This window comes from Meles meles, chromosome 1 (genome assembly GCF_922984935.1).
Source record: "Meles meles chromosome 1, mMelMel3.1 paternal haplotype, whole genome shotgun sequence".
NCBI classification, from domain to species: Eukaryota; Metazoa; Chordata; class Mammalia; order Carnivora; family Mustelidae; genus Meles; species Meles meles.
The window spans coordinates 159,010,935-159,027,127 of record NC_060066.1 but is presented as its reverse complement, the minus strand read 5'-3'; the positions used below and the strand labels follow the sequence as shown (position 1 = coordinate 159,027,127).

The window sequence follows — 16,193 nt, the reverse complement described above, 5'->3', positions numbered from 1 at the left end:
CCTCTGTCTCCACCAGTCTCCCCTCCCACCTCTTATTTAATCCATCACCAACATATTGGATTCTACTTCTTAAATATCTTTCTAGTCCACCACTTCTTTCCATCCTTACTGTTACTCTCATAGTCTAAGACATCATCACTTAGCTTTACAACTGTAATAACTACCACAAACATTTACTAGGTGCCTAAGTATGTCAGATATTTACTAGATGCATTTACTCGCTACCTAATATATGCCAGGTCCCAGGTAGAGACTGAGAAGCCACCAACCCATAATTAGGGATTTCAAGTAAGATCAACTAAAATAAGCATTAAAAAACCTTGAGATTCAGGCTCCTAGAAATGTGAAGTGTTAGGAGTTCAAGAGATAGAAAGTAACGAAGAAGAAAGTTTATTCTTTTAATGATTTTGGTTGGCTTTCTACAGAATGCCAAGTGCAAATAACCATCTGAAAGAGCTGACTCATGAACCTGTCCTCAAAATATTATTTTATTAATTTTATAAGTTAAAGAAACAATAAGGAGGTATGGGCTGAATTTCCAACAACTCTTAAACATTTTCTACTCACTTCCTTCCAAATTTAATTTAACCTAAGCAATTTAAAAAACAAAATGCTATGTTGTTTTTATAAACCAACACTACTTTCTAGTAATAAACTTATATTGGTAAGTCAAATAAATTAATCAAAAAAGCTCATGTTTCAAATTAATGCTCATTTAGTACTACTCTGCAGCCAGCAAACAATACTGTGTCTGCGAATTCAAAAATGAATAAGACAAGATATTTTCTTCAAAGAACTTACCTAGGAGGAAAATAGAACATGTAATTGGGAAGCAATGTGATTAGTGCTCTCGGAACTCAGAGGAAGACTCCAATCATTCTTCTTGGAAAGACATTCACAGAAGTAGTGACCTTTTAGTTAGAATGACAAGTTTTTCAAATAAATTGTCAATAGCTGATGGTGGTTGGGAGGGAGGGAGGAGAGCACTCAATATATTCGTTTATTCATTCATGAATTCATTTTTTGTTTGTATGTTTGTTTCTTTTTAGTTTCAAGTTTTTATTTAAATTCCAGTTAAGATACAGTGTAATATTAGTTTCAGGTATAGAATTTAGTGATTCAACACTTATATATGACACCCAGTGCTCATCACAACTGGTGCCCTCCTTAACACCTATCACCCATTTAACTCATCTTCCCACCCACCTCTCTTCTAACGACCCTTGGTTTGTTCTCTATAGTTAAGAACTTATTTCTTGGTTTGCTCTCTCCTCCCTCCCCCATCCCACCCCACTATGTTCATTTGTTTTATTTCTTAAATTCCACATATGAGTGAAGTCATATGGTATTTGTCTTTGTCTGACTGACTTATTCCACCTAACACAGTAGTCTGTAGCTCCATCCACGTCATTGCAAATAGCAAGGTTTCATTCTTTTTGATGGCTGAGTAATATTCTACTGTGTAGATACACACCACATTTTCTTTATTGATTCATCAGTCATTTGAGCTCATTCCATAATTTGGCTATTGTTGATGCTGCTGCTATAAATATTGGTGTGCACTTATCCCTTCAAATTAATATTTTGTACCCTTTGGGTAAATACATAATAGTATAATTGGTGGGTTGTAGGGTAGTTCTATTTCTAAGTTTTTTGAGGAACCTCCATACTGTTTTCCAGAGTGGCTCCACCAGTTTCCATTCCCAGCAATAGTGTAAGAGGGTTCCCTTTTCTCCTCATCCTCTCCAACACCTGTTGTTTTCTGTGCTGTTAATTTTAGGCATTTTACTGGTGTGAGGTGATATCTCATTGGATTTTTATTTCCCTGATGATGAGTAATGTGTATCATCTTTTCATGTTTCCATTAGGTATCTGGATATCTTTGGAAAAATATCTATTCATATCTTCTACCCATTTTTTAACTGTATTATTTGTTTTTTGAATGTTGAGTTTTATAAGTTCTTTATAGATTTTGGATACTAGCCCTTTTTCATGTATGTCATTTGCAAAAATCTTCTTCCATTCTGTAGGCTGCCTTTTAGTTTTGGTGATTGTTCTTTTGCTGTGCAGAAGCTTTTTATTTTGATGAAGACCCAATAGTTTATTTTTGCTTTTGTTTCCCTTGCCTCTGGAGATGTGTATAGTAAGAAGTTTCTACTGCCAACATCAAAGAGGTTACTGCCTGTGTTCGCCTCTAGGATTTTAATTGTTTCCTATCTCATGCATAGTCCTTTCATCCACTTTGAATATATTTTTATGTATGGTTTCACAAAGTGGTCCAGTTTCATTCTTTTGCATGAAGACATACAGTTTCCCAATATCATTTGTTGAAGGGACTATTTTTCTTCCTGCTTTGTTGAAGATTAATTGACCATATCGTGTGCATCCATTTCTGGGTTTTCCATTCTGTTCCATTGACCTATGGGTCTGTTTTTGTGTCAGTACCATACTGTCTTGATCCTACAGCTCTGTAATATAACTTAAAGTCTGGAAATGCCTCCAGCTTTGCTTTTCTTCTTCAAGATTGCTTTGAATTTTTGGTGTCTTTTATGCTTTCATACAAATTTGTTTATTTCATTCTACATTTGTTATTAAATATTTTACTGTATGTCAAGCTTTAAGGTAAATGCAAAATAAATAAAACATAGTTCCTACTCTCAAAAGACGTAGAGTCTGAAGAATAACATGAAAATCAATAGATTTAATGAAGTGTTATAAGTGACATGGTACAAGCCTGTGCAAGATTTCATGGCATTTGGTCAGTTTAACCTAGAGAAAGATATTATTGGAATTGCTACCATGATATTAAGTTGCTTTCTACCATTAAACTCATAAGATTCATAAAGATAGGTTCTCATTTTGAAGCATAAAACCAATCCATCTCTAATCTGTATCTCCAATAGAATAGAAGCTTCATGAAAACAGGGACTTTGTTTAATTCATCACTCTATCCCAGTAACTAGATCAGTGCCTGGAACATAGGGGTTATTTAATAAATATATGTTCATTAGTGGATTGAATTTGTAGGCCAAAAAGAGGTCATCATAAACCTTAGAAGTGAAACTTGAATATTTTTACAGAAATTGAAAAAAATATAATTTTTTTCCAACAAATCCCAGATATTTCTGTTCTGCCATGTAATTTGTGTAAAATTAAAAAAAAACATGTTATAGTTCTGTGTATCAAGTAAGCATGGTAATTGCATTGTACTGAGTCAGGATTGTATTCCGGCGAGATTCTGCTATTGCAAAACTGTGTGATGATGGGAACTAACTTAATTTCTCTGAATTCCATTTCTTTATTTGTTAAATGGGAATAAAACCTATCTCACATACCTTGCAGGGCTGTTCAAGTATTAAATGATGTAATGCATGTACATGTTCTATATAAACTTTAAAACATTATGTAATTATAAAACATATACTAAAATTAAATTTCTAAGGCTTTAATATTACAGGAATGCCCTCCAAATTCACTCAATTAAGCATGTTTTTTTGTTCTGTTTTTTCTCTAGTGCAGTGCCTGGAGATGACCACCAAGCGGAAAATCATCGGCCGACTGGTGCCGTGCCGATGTTTCCGAGGTGAAGAAGAAATCATCTCGGTTTTAGACTACTCCCACTGCAGTCTTCAGCAGGTGCCAAAGGAGGTCTTTAACTTTGAGCGGACGTTAGAGGAGCTTTATCTAGATGCCAATCAAATTGAAGAGCTACCCAAGGTAATCTTTGACAACCAAAATTATACACCATAAATGAGTATTTTATGATATCCAAAGACTTGGCATAATGATAATGTTAATTACAGCTTTCTATCTGAGTAATTGGCAAGTTGTTCAAACTGATATAACTTTCCCCAGTATTCTTGTTGGTACCTTTTAATACCACTTCATTTGTAACTTCATGTGATATGTTAATGACCAATTGAACTCCATGAAAATCATCATTTTATGAATTATATCTTATTTTATTTATTTTTTAAAGATTTTATTTTTCACTTATATGAGAGAGGAGAGCACAAATGGGGGGGTAAGGCAAAGGGAGAGGGAGAAGCAGACTCCCTGCTGAGTGCAGAGCCCAATACAGGGATCTATCTAAGGACACTGGGATCATGACCTGAGCCTAAGGCAGATGCTTAACTGACTAGGCCACCCAGGTGCCCCTGAATTACATCTTATTTTAATTGAAAATGGCTTCTATGAAAATACAGATTGAGATCAATATCAGTGGGTTGAGATCAATAGTTTATATTTGGAAAATGAAGGAAAGATATGACACTGTATTCCAGAAGTGAAATACAGTTATAAAACCTTGAATTGTATGTTCTAAGTCTAAGAAATACTTTTACACATACACACTTGCACTGTTACATGTTTAATACTATTATGAAAAACATGCTGTTATTTCTGGAATTTGGAACTTTTTATTATTACAGTCATTACTGAATATATGGCATGTAAGTATAAACAGAGTAGAGCTAAAAATTTAACTAATATCAAATTTTGCACACACACTGCCATTATGACATCGTGCTAGACAAAGAAAACCTCTCCTGTCTCCTGTTCTCCTCTGCAGAAAAGACTGGATGATAAAAGATTAGCTTACACAGACCAAGGCCACACAGCAGAGAGGTTCAAAATCTAAACCATTATATATTAATGATCATCAAAATAAATGACTCACATTAAATAGTAGGCATAGCATTTACTTGTGAAGGATTTACACAGTGGCTCAGAGGGAAAAAAATCTCTTACTATACATTTCCATTGTTTATGCTAAAAAATGCATATTTAAATACCCAGAAACCAGGAAAAGAAACTACCGTAATAAAAACTCACTTCATTATCAAATTCTGAGAATAATGTGCTGGTCAAATCAAATTATGAATAATTTTTTACTTAGGATTATGAATTATGAATTATGAGTTATAATTATATCATATAGAATTATATATAATAATTATTATATATTATTAATTAATATTAATTAATATAACACCTCAGGAACTATTTAATTTGTATTCCAAAACAAATATACTTCATTTTGGAAACCAAACTATATAATGTTGTCTTAGATTTTGGGTCAGGAGATCTGGGTCAGGCCTAAAAAAATTTTAACTGTACGGATTGCCATGTAGATGCATATCAAGAAGAGGCTGGCATGAAATGGGCTGTTTCTCCCAAAGACTATGAACTTCTTGAAGGCAGAGATGGCATCTTATTCATCTTTGCCTCCTTGTACACGTTATGACTTTCACATAATGGATATTCAATCTCTTTCTTGTCCTGCCAGGTAGAACAATGAAGAGAACTTCATATACTATAGGACTTGATTAGCAAAATGGTATAAAGTTTAAGTGACTCATAAATGGGACATTTAGCTCTAATTTAGAAAAATAAATGTTTTTTTAGAGCAGCCTCATCTAAGATTGCCAGATAAATAAAGGACATCCACTGAAATTTGAATTTTAAACTAAAATCCAGAATTTTTAGTATAATTATGCCCCAAATATTGCATTTGATATACTAAAAAAAAAAAAAAATAGTCATTTAACTTGGCATCCTGTATTTCTATCTGCTGAATCTTGGGAGCCCTAAACCAATCTAGTTATTTAAAGTCTTTTTCTAGAGTTATGCAACAAATTCTGTAAGGCAAATAGTAAAAAAATGGTTTATCAATTAAGTATTTATTTAATATCTATATTACTACATAGTGTTTGAGGGTTTAGACAGGTCCAAGAGAAACCAGCCTCAATCCTTACTCTCAAGAATCTAACCACTTAATCACAGAGAAAACTAAAGCATTAGAAGCAGAAGCATGATAATGTATAATTAGAGCCAAAGAGCCAAATACAGTTGTAGAGAAGAGTTTCATTGTTGCCAGGGGTGGGGGAGGGCTTGACCAAAACGTAAAGATGCAAAAATTAAGATGGTACATATGGAGAGGGTGAGGAGAGGGACAGTAGAGCTGTGAAGAGTCTGGAAATGCAGGTACACATGAGGGAGTACCAACAACATGTAAGTAGAGGAGGGAGAGCATAGAGGATGCAGATTATGAAAGGCATTGAGAGTCACACAGCATTGTTTGACTCGATGAATTAGGCAGATAGTGTCATTGGAGAGTCTTATATGTCATGTATGTCACCAGTAGCCTATGTGAGCTTGGATTAATGGTACATAAAAATAATACAAGTGAACCAAAGACAATTTAATTTCTCAGTGTGTTGAATTGAGGAGAAATTATCTTTTATTATTGTTAGGCTTTATATATTTCAAAGATCTTTCACATAATCTCTCAAGGTTTCTCTGAGTTCTCAAATTCAAGGTGTTACTTTCATAAAACAGCCCTGTGTTACTTTCTTCTAATGTAGTTGATATTGAGATGTGATCTAAGTTATCTGAAAATGAGACATGATCATAACAGTACATGGATATATTTGTGCATATTAGAAAAACAGGAAATCAAACAAAAGCTCTGTTTTTCTGAGAAGGATAAGAAAGTTTCAACTTGTTCTTAGGTTTCATTGGCCTTAATTGGGTTATATGTTCACTGCTGATCCAATCCCTTTGCTACAGAATCCACAATGACAAGAAAAATGAGATTACTTTGATTGAATTAAACACTGGTGGGCCACCTTTGTGGATTTGTGATTGCTGGTCACAACATAAAGGGAAGGAGTACAAGGACTGTAGGGAGATTACCACAGTGTACACTACAAACAAAATGTTATATAGTCATTGTTTCCTGAGGAAAAGTAGATGAAGTATTGAGTCTCTAGGGAGTTTAATCTTTAAATTTAAATTAAATATTTTTTTTTTGTCTGCCATTTTATTTCACTGTTTTCTTTATGTTTCCTTGCCAGTTGTTACCATGGTAATTCCAAATTTGTTGAGTGAATGAGATAGCTATTTGTATTTCTGACATTATATTACGGAAAGAATTACCTTTGTAATTTTTAAAAATTTTTTTTCTTTCTGATATTTTATTCAGAGAATATTCTAGGTGACCAAGAATTACTACTCTAAGATGTTATACAACAGGTATAGAACAGAGTCAATGTTAACAACATTAGAGAAAGATATGTCGAGACTGTGTCAGAAAAGATGCAAAAATAGAAATGAAAGAACAGGAAGTTTTTTGATTTGGAATGGTTCAATCTGTGTTACTTAATTTGCTATAGTAAAAGGTAAAAATACAAAATGACATGCCTTTCATGCAGTAATAGAAAACCTACACAGCTTATAATTTAGTACTGTTTTGCTTCTTATTTTGAACCAGGAACTTAAAATTATAGACAGAATAATAGACCATAACAGGTGCATATTATATATAAAGTAGTGTGGGAAGACAAAAGTTTAAAAAAAAGGCAATAAAGAGAAAAATTGCTGAGAAACTTCTTGAAACTGAAGAGGAACCTTTAAAAAAAAAAGAATAGAAGTAATTTGGAAAAGCTAATATGTGACTAAAACTGAGAGACATAGAGAGTAAATTTGACAGATGAGGTCAATTTAACCACATGCAAAAGGGAATGGAACAAAATCTGAAGTAGCAACCTTAGAAAACTTTCTCCATACTAAACTTTACAATCTACCCTTGAGACATTTTAGAGATTAAGAACCTGACCTTTGGACCCAGACAAACCTGGGATTAGATTTTAGCACGGCTATTTGGTTGGGAAGATATTTTATTTTCTGGGAGTCTCAGTTTCTTCATTAGCAAAAATGGGAAAATAATAGAGGTTGCTGGTTAGATAGATGATAGGCAGATAAATAGATAAATGAGGACTGGGTGAGATGATGCATGTGGAATACCTGGAATAAAGAAATATGCAATAATCGGTAGTCGTCATTCTCCCATCACAGATGAAGGATAATCCCCATGTTAATTATCCTGAGTAAAACAAAAGTCAGATTTTGGTAACATCCCAAGATAGTTCTGGGCATTGGCTCTCAAAAAAAAAAAAAAAAATCGTGTGGCATGACTTTATCTCTAATATCTCCAAAGACAACTTCTAGGAAATCAATTCCCTGTCTGTAATGGGTGTAGGTTTTCGACTCTATGAGCTGCACCAACACATTTGTGGTAACACCATGGTTTACAAAGAAAATTTCCCTGACTCAAAGATATCACAATATTGTATTATATTTGAATAGATGCAACCTTGGAGATTGTTTAATTTAGCCCTCAGTTACTGCTAATAAGCAAACCCAGGCCAGAAAAGTTAATTAACTTCTTTTAGGACACATGGGATGTTAGGTTCCTATCCAAAATTATTACCAAAGACTGTGCATTCATTAGGACAGAATAGGTTATGCTACACTAACAAGTCAAAAGCTCAGTGTGTAACTGAACAAAAAAATTTCCCAATTTTATCCCTGTACACGCAGTTGCCATGACTACTGGGGAAAACACAAGTAACTTCCAGGCAAGTTCCTATGGTGGATTTGTACTATCATTTTGCTTTTTATAGTTTAATTATTTGTTTCTCAGCAATTTTCTTTTTCCGTTCTTTCTCAGGGACATTATCTTGTCTCCTGGTTTTAATTCTCACCTCTAAGTAGATAACCCTTAAATCCATCTCCAACTCTGACCTCTCTCCTGAGTTCCATCACATTTTGCTTGTTCATCTGTTGAATACCTCCATGTGGACAGACATTTTTATTTGCTATATAAATGTCTAAAACCAAGCTAATAATTAGAATGTATTCAGAGAAGTGTAACTAAGATGGTGATAGAAAGCATGTCTTTGAAAAATGGTCAAAAAAATTTGGAAACTTGTCTTAGAAAAACAGAACTTTAAGGCAAAGTACATGAATTCCTTTAACATATTTGAAGGATCAGGGTAGTAATGCCAGACGCATAGTTCCTTGTGCAGAGATGGCATGCCTTAATAATCTAAGGAGCTTAGTAAAAACCCACCATAGGAACTTACCTAGGAGTTATCTATGTAACTGGGATAAAATTGGGAAATTTTATAATGCTCATGTAGGTAAAAACTCCATGAGTAAGAGAAATATGGAATCTCAATTAATTTTTATTATGTTTTTTATTAATTATTTTTATTGACATACAGTGTATTATCTACCCCAGGGGTACAGGTCTGTGAATCATCAGGCTCACACACTTCATAGCACTCACCATATGACATACCCTCCCCAATGTCCATAACTCAACCACCCCTCCATAACCCTCTTCTCCCAGCAACCCTCAGTTTGTTTTGTGAGATTAAGAGGCTCTTATGGTTTATCTCCCTCCTGATCCCATTCTGTTTCATTTTTTTCCTTCCCTACCGCCCAAACCCCGCACTCTGCCTCTCAAATTCCTCATATCAGGAATCTCAATTAATTTTGATCTGGATGTCTATAGCTTACAAAAACCTATTGGCTCATAATGAATAGAAGGTTATAGCCTCAATTGTGTGGTATTATCAAAGCTAATTATAGAAATTTCCAATCTTCCAAGTCATTTAAAATTTAAGGTCATTTTGCTTGTAAAATATGAGTTTTATATATAAGAAAGGAGAGGTTCTAGCTTCCTATCAGAATGCCATATGACACTCAGAGGGACGCCATACAGGTGAGATACAGGGAAGTCATGCAACTATTTTTAAATAATTAGGAAGAATACCAAAAAAGCAAGTATTCATTTGAATATTTAACTATACATTCTTAAAACTTGCTTTTTTCTGGCGCATATTGATAATGTCTTCATCTGGCCTCAGCCTGACACAGTTCAGTAGATCAGTAGATCCCACACTTCTGGATTTCAAAATCCAGCAAAGTGTGGGAACTGACATTCCCTTTCTTTTGCTAAGTAAGTGTTTTATTTATTTGTATATTTTTTAAAGATTTTATTTATTTATTTGACAGAAAAAGAGTGAGCACAAGTAGGCAGAGTGGCAGAGGGAGAGGGAGAAGCAGGCTCTCTGCTGAGCAGGGAGCCCGATGTGGGACTCAGTCCCTGGACCCTGGGATCATGACCTGAGCCAAAGGCAGACACTTAACTGACTGAGCCACCCAGGCACCCCTAAATAAGCATTTTAAAAAGTCTCATGCAAAACTTATTATTTTACTGTAAAAGAATATTTTCATAGCCAAATGTGGAATACATTCATAAACACAGAATAAATGGTATTCTTTCATAAGAACGTCAGTAAACTTACACTCTTTTAAAAAAATATAGCAGTTTTATTGAGATAAAATTGACATACGTATCAAATTCACCCTTTCAAAGTATGTACGGTTTAGTGGTTTTATTATATTTGTAGAACTATAATGCCATCACCACTGTCTAATCATAGAAAATATTAATCACCCTCCCTGCCCCAAAACATACTATACCTATTAGCAGTCACTCCATGTTCTCTGCTTCCCCTAGTCCCTGAAAATCTCTTTCTTTATGGATTTGCTTATTTTGGACATTTCATATAAGTGGGATCATACAACATCGGGCCTTTTGTGACTGGCTTTTTCACTTAGCATAAGGTTTTCCAGTTTTACCAACCTTGTAGCATGCATCAATATTTCATCCCTTTTTATTGCCAAATAGTATAACTTTGTATGGATATAGCATATGCCACATTTAAAAAATAAGATATAACACCTTTTGAAATGTAGCCAAATTGCTAAAAATATTATTTTTCTGTAATGCATGTGTGTAATTATTTTCTCAATACAAATGCATCAGTTTGGAGCTTTATAATCCATAGTACACATGACATTGAGCTCCAGTATCCAATTTCTTTCAGTATTTTGTTTTTATTTAAGCAGCTGTTTAAATTCAAGTTCATAGAGGTATATAGAAAAAAATGAAAGTAAACTCTTAACAATATACAGGCAATGTAGGATATAGTCAGAAAGCTAACAGTAAAGGATGCCAGAAAAAAAATGCCTCCCATATCTACAGTTTCTTCTCTGCGGAAACAGACAGACACTGGGGAGCTAGGAGCCAAGCAAGTGTTCATTAAAAACCATTGCTTGGTGCCCATTGCTCCATGGTTTCCACTCATACAAGGTTGTGTAGCTGAAGCATTGGTCATCCAATATGAAGCAGTCAGGAATTTATCAAAGGAAGGATATTTTAGACTGATGAAAATTTTGCCATGGCGTGGCTCCAGTCACTGAGCCATGAATAGCAGAAATCCTCATTGACTCTTCAGAAAATAAATGAGCAGCAAAAATGCACCTGAATTGTGCCAGCAGCCAGCAGGTAAAATAGAGCTCAAAGTTAATGACTGGCAAATGGGCTATGACAACTGTATTGTAGCTGTTTGTCCTGAGCCTATGCAGAAAAGCCAAGCAAACTCTGTGTGCGGAGACTTGGCCTCTGCTTTTCCCTCTGCCACCATTTTACATGGCCTGTGCCTTCTTCATTTCCTTCAGTTCTCTACTTAAACATCACATTACCAGAGATGTTTTTCCCATTATCTTATATGAAATAATAACACCCACCACCACCACCACTGTTCCCCCCAACAAAATTTAAGACTTAGGTGTATCTCTGGATTTCTTATACAATTCAGTTGTGTTAACCAGGATTCAAATACTGCCTTAATACTTTATCATTGTTATAAAACAGCATAGATAGCTTCCTCCAATACGATATCTGTGATTTTACAAAGAATAAGACTTTTGACAGTGGCCAAAGGTAAGGAAGGACAGGAAAATAAAACAACACAGAAAATAAAACTCTCTCATTTAATGGTGGTTTGTTTGTTTAATTTTTGATGCACTTCTGGGGGGGTTGAAGTGAGGCGGGGTAATTTTTGTGCCTCCTCTGCAATCCACCTAATACCATGCATTCTGCATTTTTTTTTTTTAACCTATCAAACTCTGAGTACTTTGTCCATATGGATTAGGTCTGCTACATGATATTTTCTCAAGTTAAGGAATATATTCTCTGACTTTAAAACAAAGGGAACAAAGGAAGGATGCCATGGGGCATACTTTTACATGTATGGGAATGGAGAAGGAATAAATCCTTTAATATCTCTTTCAAACTTAATGTTTTGTGATTCATTCATTTGAGATTCCTTTTACTTATTTTATAATTTAATTCTATCTAAGAACTTTATTTATTTATTTATTATTTGACACAGAGAAAGAGAGAGTCCACGCACCAGCCCAGGCAAGGGGAGCTGCAAGCAGAGGGAGAAAGAGAAGTAAGCTTCCCGATGAGCAAGGAGCCCTATGCTGGGCTTGATCCCAGAACCCTGGGATCATGACCTGAGCCCAAGGCAGGTGCTTTACCGACTGAGCCACCCAGAGGCCCCAAGATTCGTTTTAAATAGATAAAAATGAGGGGCACTGGGGTGGCTCAGTTGGTTAAGCCTCTGCCTTCAGCTCAGGTCATGGTCTTAGGGTCCTGGGATCAAGCCCTGTGTCAGGCTCTCTGCTCAGCGGGGAGCCTACTTCCCCCTCTCGCTCTGCCTACTTGTGATCTCTCTCTCTCTGTCAAATAAATAAAATCTTTAAGAAAAAGAAGGGAAGAAAAAAAATAGATAAAAATGATAAGCCACTGAAGGAAGCATTATGGCAGAGTAGTGACTGCTATCACTGGTTAGTATCATGTAAGTACTACAGTACAATGCAGAGAGGTCTGGAGAAAGAGGTCCTAGGTTTAACACAAGTTCTGATACTAATTAACCATGAAACTACAGACACATTATTTAACCCCTTTGAACTTTAGCTTCTTCATTTGCAATAGAGGCTAACAAATTTGCTTCTGTTCATTTCTGAAGATTGTGGTGAGGATCAAATAATATAAAGTATATGAAAACAGTAGAATGAAAAATAACTCAAGTCAAGAGAAATGGCTTATTTTGGTAAAGATGAATATTTATTGGAAATATATCATGGGCTCATTAATTTATAGGATACTAGAGAACTTTACGTGGGAAAAGGATAAGAAATAAGAGAGCTCTGCTCTCTGCTCTGCAGGGAGCCTGCTTCCTCCTCTCTCTCTGCCTGCCTCTCTGCCTACTTGTGATCTCTCTCTCTGTCAAATAAATAAATAAAATCTTAAAAAAAAAAAAAGAAAGAAGAGAGCTCTGGATTGCTGCACAAAATCTTCAGCACAGTAGCAGTATGGGCCACACACTGCTGCTCTTGTGAGGAATGCAATCTCCAGACAACCCTATGTAATCATGTTGCCTCCCAATTAATACACTATGAGAGATGTCCTCTAAAAGAAGGTCAAGGTTCTAATGGAAGGAGAGGAATGGATGCTCAAAAGCAAAAAACAGTGTCCTCCAATGTTATACATATCATATATCTTCTATCTAATTGATTCTTTTTTCTTTTTATTCACTGATATTTGCTGTCTCTAATTTAGGAGTCTGAGGGCATGTTTTTCTCAGGCGTTTAAATAAAATTTCTTGAAATCAAGGTCACTTCCTAGTTTTGTGAGAAATGTCATGAGATCAAAGAAGCCGCAGAAAAAATATCTTAGGATGACAAATATTGAGATATTAGTTCCTAATCCTGATTTTAGTTTATCAAAACTTAAATGATAATTGATTTTTTTCTTCTCAAAAAGAATCTTTCAAAGTGAAATGCACTACTTTCATCACTAGAGTTGCTGATTAAATAATTCTCATGATTGAGAAACATGAAAAGCCTGGCTCTAAATTACACATGGCCTAAATTTACGAATGGAAAACATGAAAACTGCCACTTGTTTAATAAAGTTGCCTCATTTTTTAAAATTGCATATTAATAAATAATTCCTTAAGTGTCTGTCTTTCAGAAACTCAGAATTATCCATTACCTTGGCATTTTATATAAGGAGCACCACATATATCTATGGGGGGTTCTCCTGAGACCCTGGGCTTAAATAAGGAGGGGGGAAAAAAAAAGACATTTTCAAATCTGTTGCTCCCTCAGATATTCATGGTACATCACTCTCCTCTGGTGCCAAAGGTATAGAATTTATCTGAGTATAGAAAACCACCTCCAGAATGAAACTCATGTGAGTGATGCATACATAATCAAAATTTGACTCTGTTTGCAATCTCTTGCCTGAAGCATCTTTCTCCAAATGTGTTCTTCTATTGCAATTATTTTGGCATTCAAATGCATAGTTTTTTTTTTTTCAATAAATAAATAGTGTAGGTGGACTCCATAGGGGCTCAAGAAAAAGTGAGATGAAGAACAAATTTTGTAAAAAAAAAAAAAAAAAAAAAAGTTTATATGTGGAAAATTTTAGATCATTTTTGTCTTCCTCTGAGTTCTATTTTTGTTTAATGTTTTACTGTTTCAAAGGTTTATAGTATCAACATCTCTTATTTATGTGTCAGTGAAAAACTAGGACATCCAGAGTACCCCAGTCATTTTCTGAACTCTTTTACAGTCTTCCAACTGAAGGCTTACTCATCATATCATTTTTTTATCTAATCATTTATTTTTATCTTTTACCCAATATAAAATCTTGTTGAAATCTGATAAGCCAACCCATTTGCTGATTTTTACTGCCAACTTTCTTGAAATGGTATAAAAAAACAAATATTAGGTAAAATATATTCATTGATTTGTTCATTCATCCAGCAAGGATTTCTTGAGTACCAATTATGTTGAGACAACTGTTGTAGGTACCAGAGATACATTATTGAGCAAAACCTACAAGTTCCTATTTTCACAAAATCTACATTGCTGCAAAGAGAGAATGGAAGTAATTTTTAGAAGAAAATGTTAGATAATAGGAAGTGCCATGATGAAAATAACGGAGGACAGTTATGTTGAGTTTTAGATGACAGAGAGGAGTCAACTAGACACATATGAGAAAGAACATTCCTGGGAGAAGTAATGCTCTAGGGCAGGAATGAGAGTGGCATGTTCAAGGAACAGAAAGAAGGTACGGGTATGAGTGAGAGGAAGAACAGTACAAGATGCAGATGCAGGAGGAGAGGGAGGTAGTTAGTGGGGCTCAATCATGCAAATTCAGGTGAGATAGGGAAGAACTTAAGATTTCATAGTAAGTAAGATCAGGGTCCACTGAAGGATTTTAAGGAAAAGGGTGATGTGAAATAACTTATGTTTGTAAAATGCCACTCTGGCTGCAATATGGGAATACACTGTGGTTAGTGGAGAGTGAAGGTGAGATTAGATACAGTAGGTATACACTAGAGTGAAGGAGAGATTAGCTACAGTAATTATTTAGGTGAGAAGTTGGTGACCTCAGCTAGGTTGAGAGTAGTGGAGAAAAAGAAGCATTTTAGACTAAGCTTTATCAGTAAAGTTAATATGATTTGCTAATTGCATGGATCTGAGAGATTGGAGAGAAGGACCTGCATAGAGATTTAGAAAGAGTTGCTCTTGCTAAAGGAAAAGAACGAGGAGAGAAAGGGCAGCTATGGATATAGAAGGAAACCATGTGTTGTTGTCTTGGAAACCAGAAGAGAACAGAAAGTGTCTTAAGAAGAGGGAGTGGTAAACTAAGAGATTGGCTAAAATGACAGAGGAGAGACCAATGTATCTGTGTGGAAGTAATTAGTGACTCTGATAAGAGTAGTAGGGCAAAACCCAATGAAGTGAATTGAAAAGAAAATGGTGGAGAGACACATCTTTCTTAAAAGGTTATACTGTGAGAGAGAGCAGAGAAATGAGACCAGCTAGAGAGACGTTTGAGGTTAAGATAAATATTTTGGGGGGGCTTGGGTGGGTCAGTAGGTTAAAGCCTCTGCCTTCCGCTCAGGTCATGATGGGATGGAGCCCTGTATCTGGCTCTCTGCTCAGCAGGGGGTCTGCTTCCCCCCCCCCAACCCCCTACCCCTCTCTGCCTGCCTCTCTGCCTATTTGTGATCTCTGTCTGTTGTTTTTTTTAAAAAAGATAAATATTTTGTTTGTTTGTTTTCAAGGTCAATGACATTAAGTCACATTTGTACACTAATGAGAATAAATTAGAAAAAAATAATTCCAAGTCCTGAAAGCAAAAGGACATAGGATTTACAGAATGCATGAAGGGGTTGCCTTTGGGAGGCACAGGCATGCTTCCTCCATTTTAATGAGAGAGAGAGAAGGAAATATAGGTACAGATGATAGTTTGTAGGACTTGAGGGACAGGAACGATATTGAAATTTGATTCAAATGGTAGAGGTCTCAACGTGTCAAAGAAATGCTTGAACTATAGAACTGATAGCATCGGAAGTGTCAATCCTTTGTTGATTTGAAAGGGTGGAAGAATGGGGGTGTGTAAAGTTTAG

General features: G+C 35.3%; 1 protein-coding gene across 8 annotated transcripts in view; it reads left to right on the top strand.

The window, feature by feature from the left end:
• Positions 1-16,193, top strand: part of LRRC7 (leucine rich repeat containing 7) — a 563,262-nt gene that overhangs the window by 210,345 nt on the left and 336,724 nt on the right. For all 8 annotated transcript variants that reach the window (XR_006817634.1, XR_006817637.1, XM_045998653.1 and 5 more), the window contains one exon: positions 3,515-3,717. Coding sequence is in view for 6 of the 8 variants with exons in the window: in XM_045998653.1 (XP_045854609.1) it covers positions 3,515-3,717 (203 nt within the window). In the remaining 2 variants the exon portion in view is untranslated. The remainder of the gene's footprint in view (positions 1-3,514; positions 3,718-16,193) is intronic.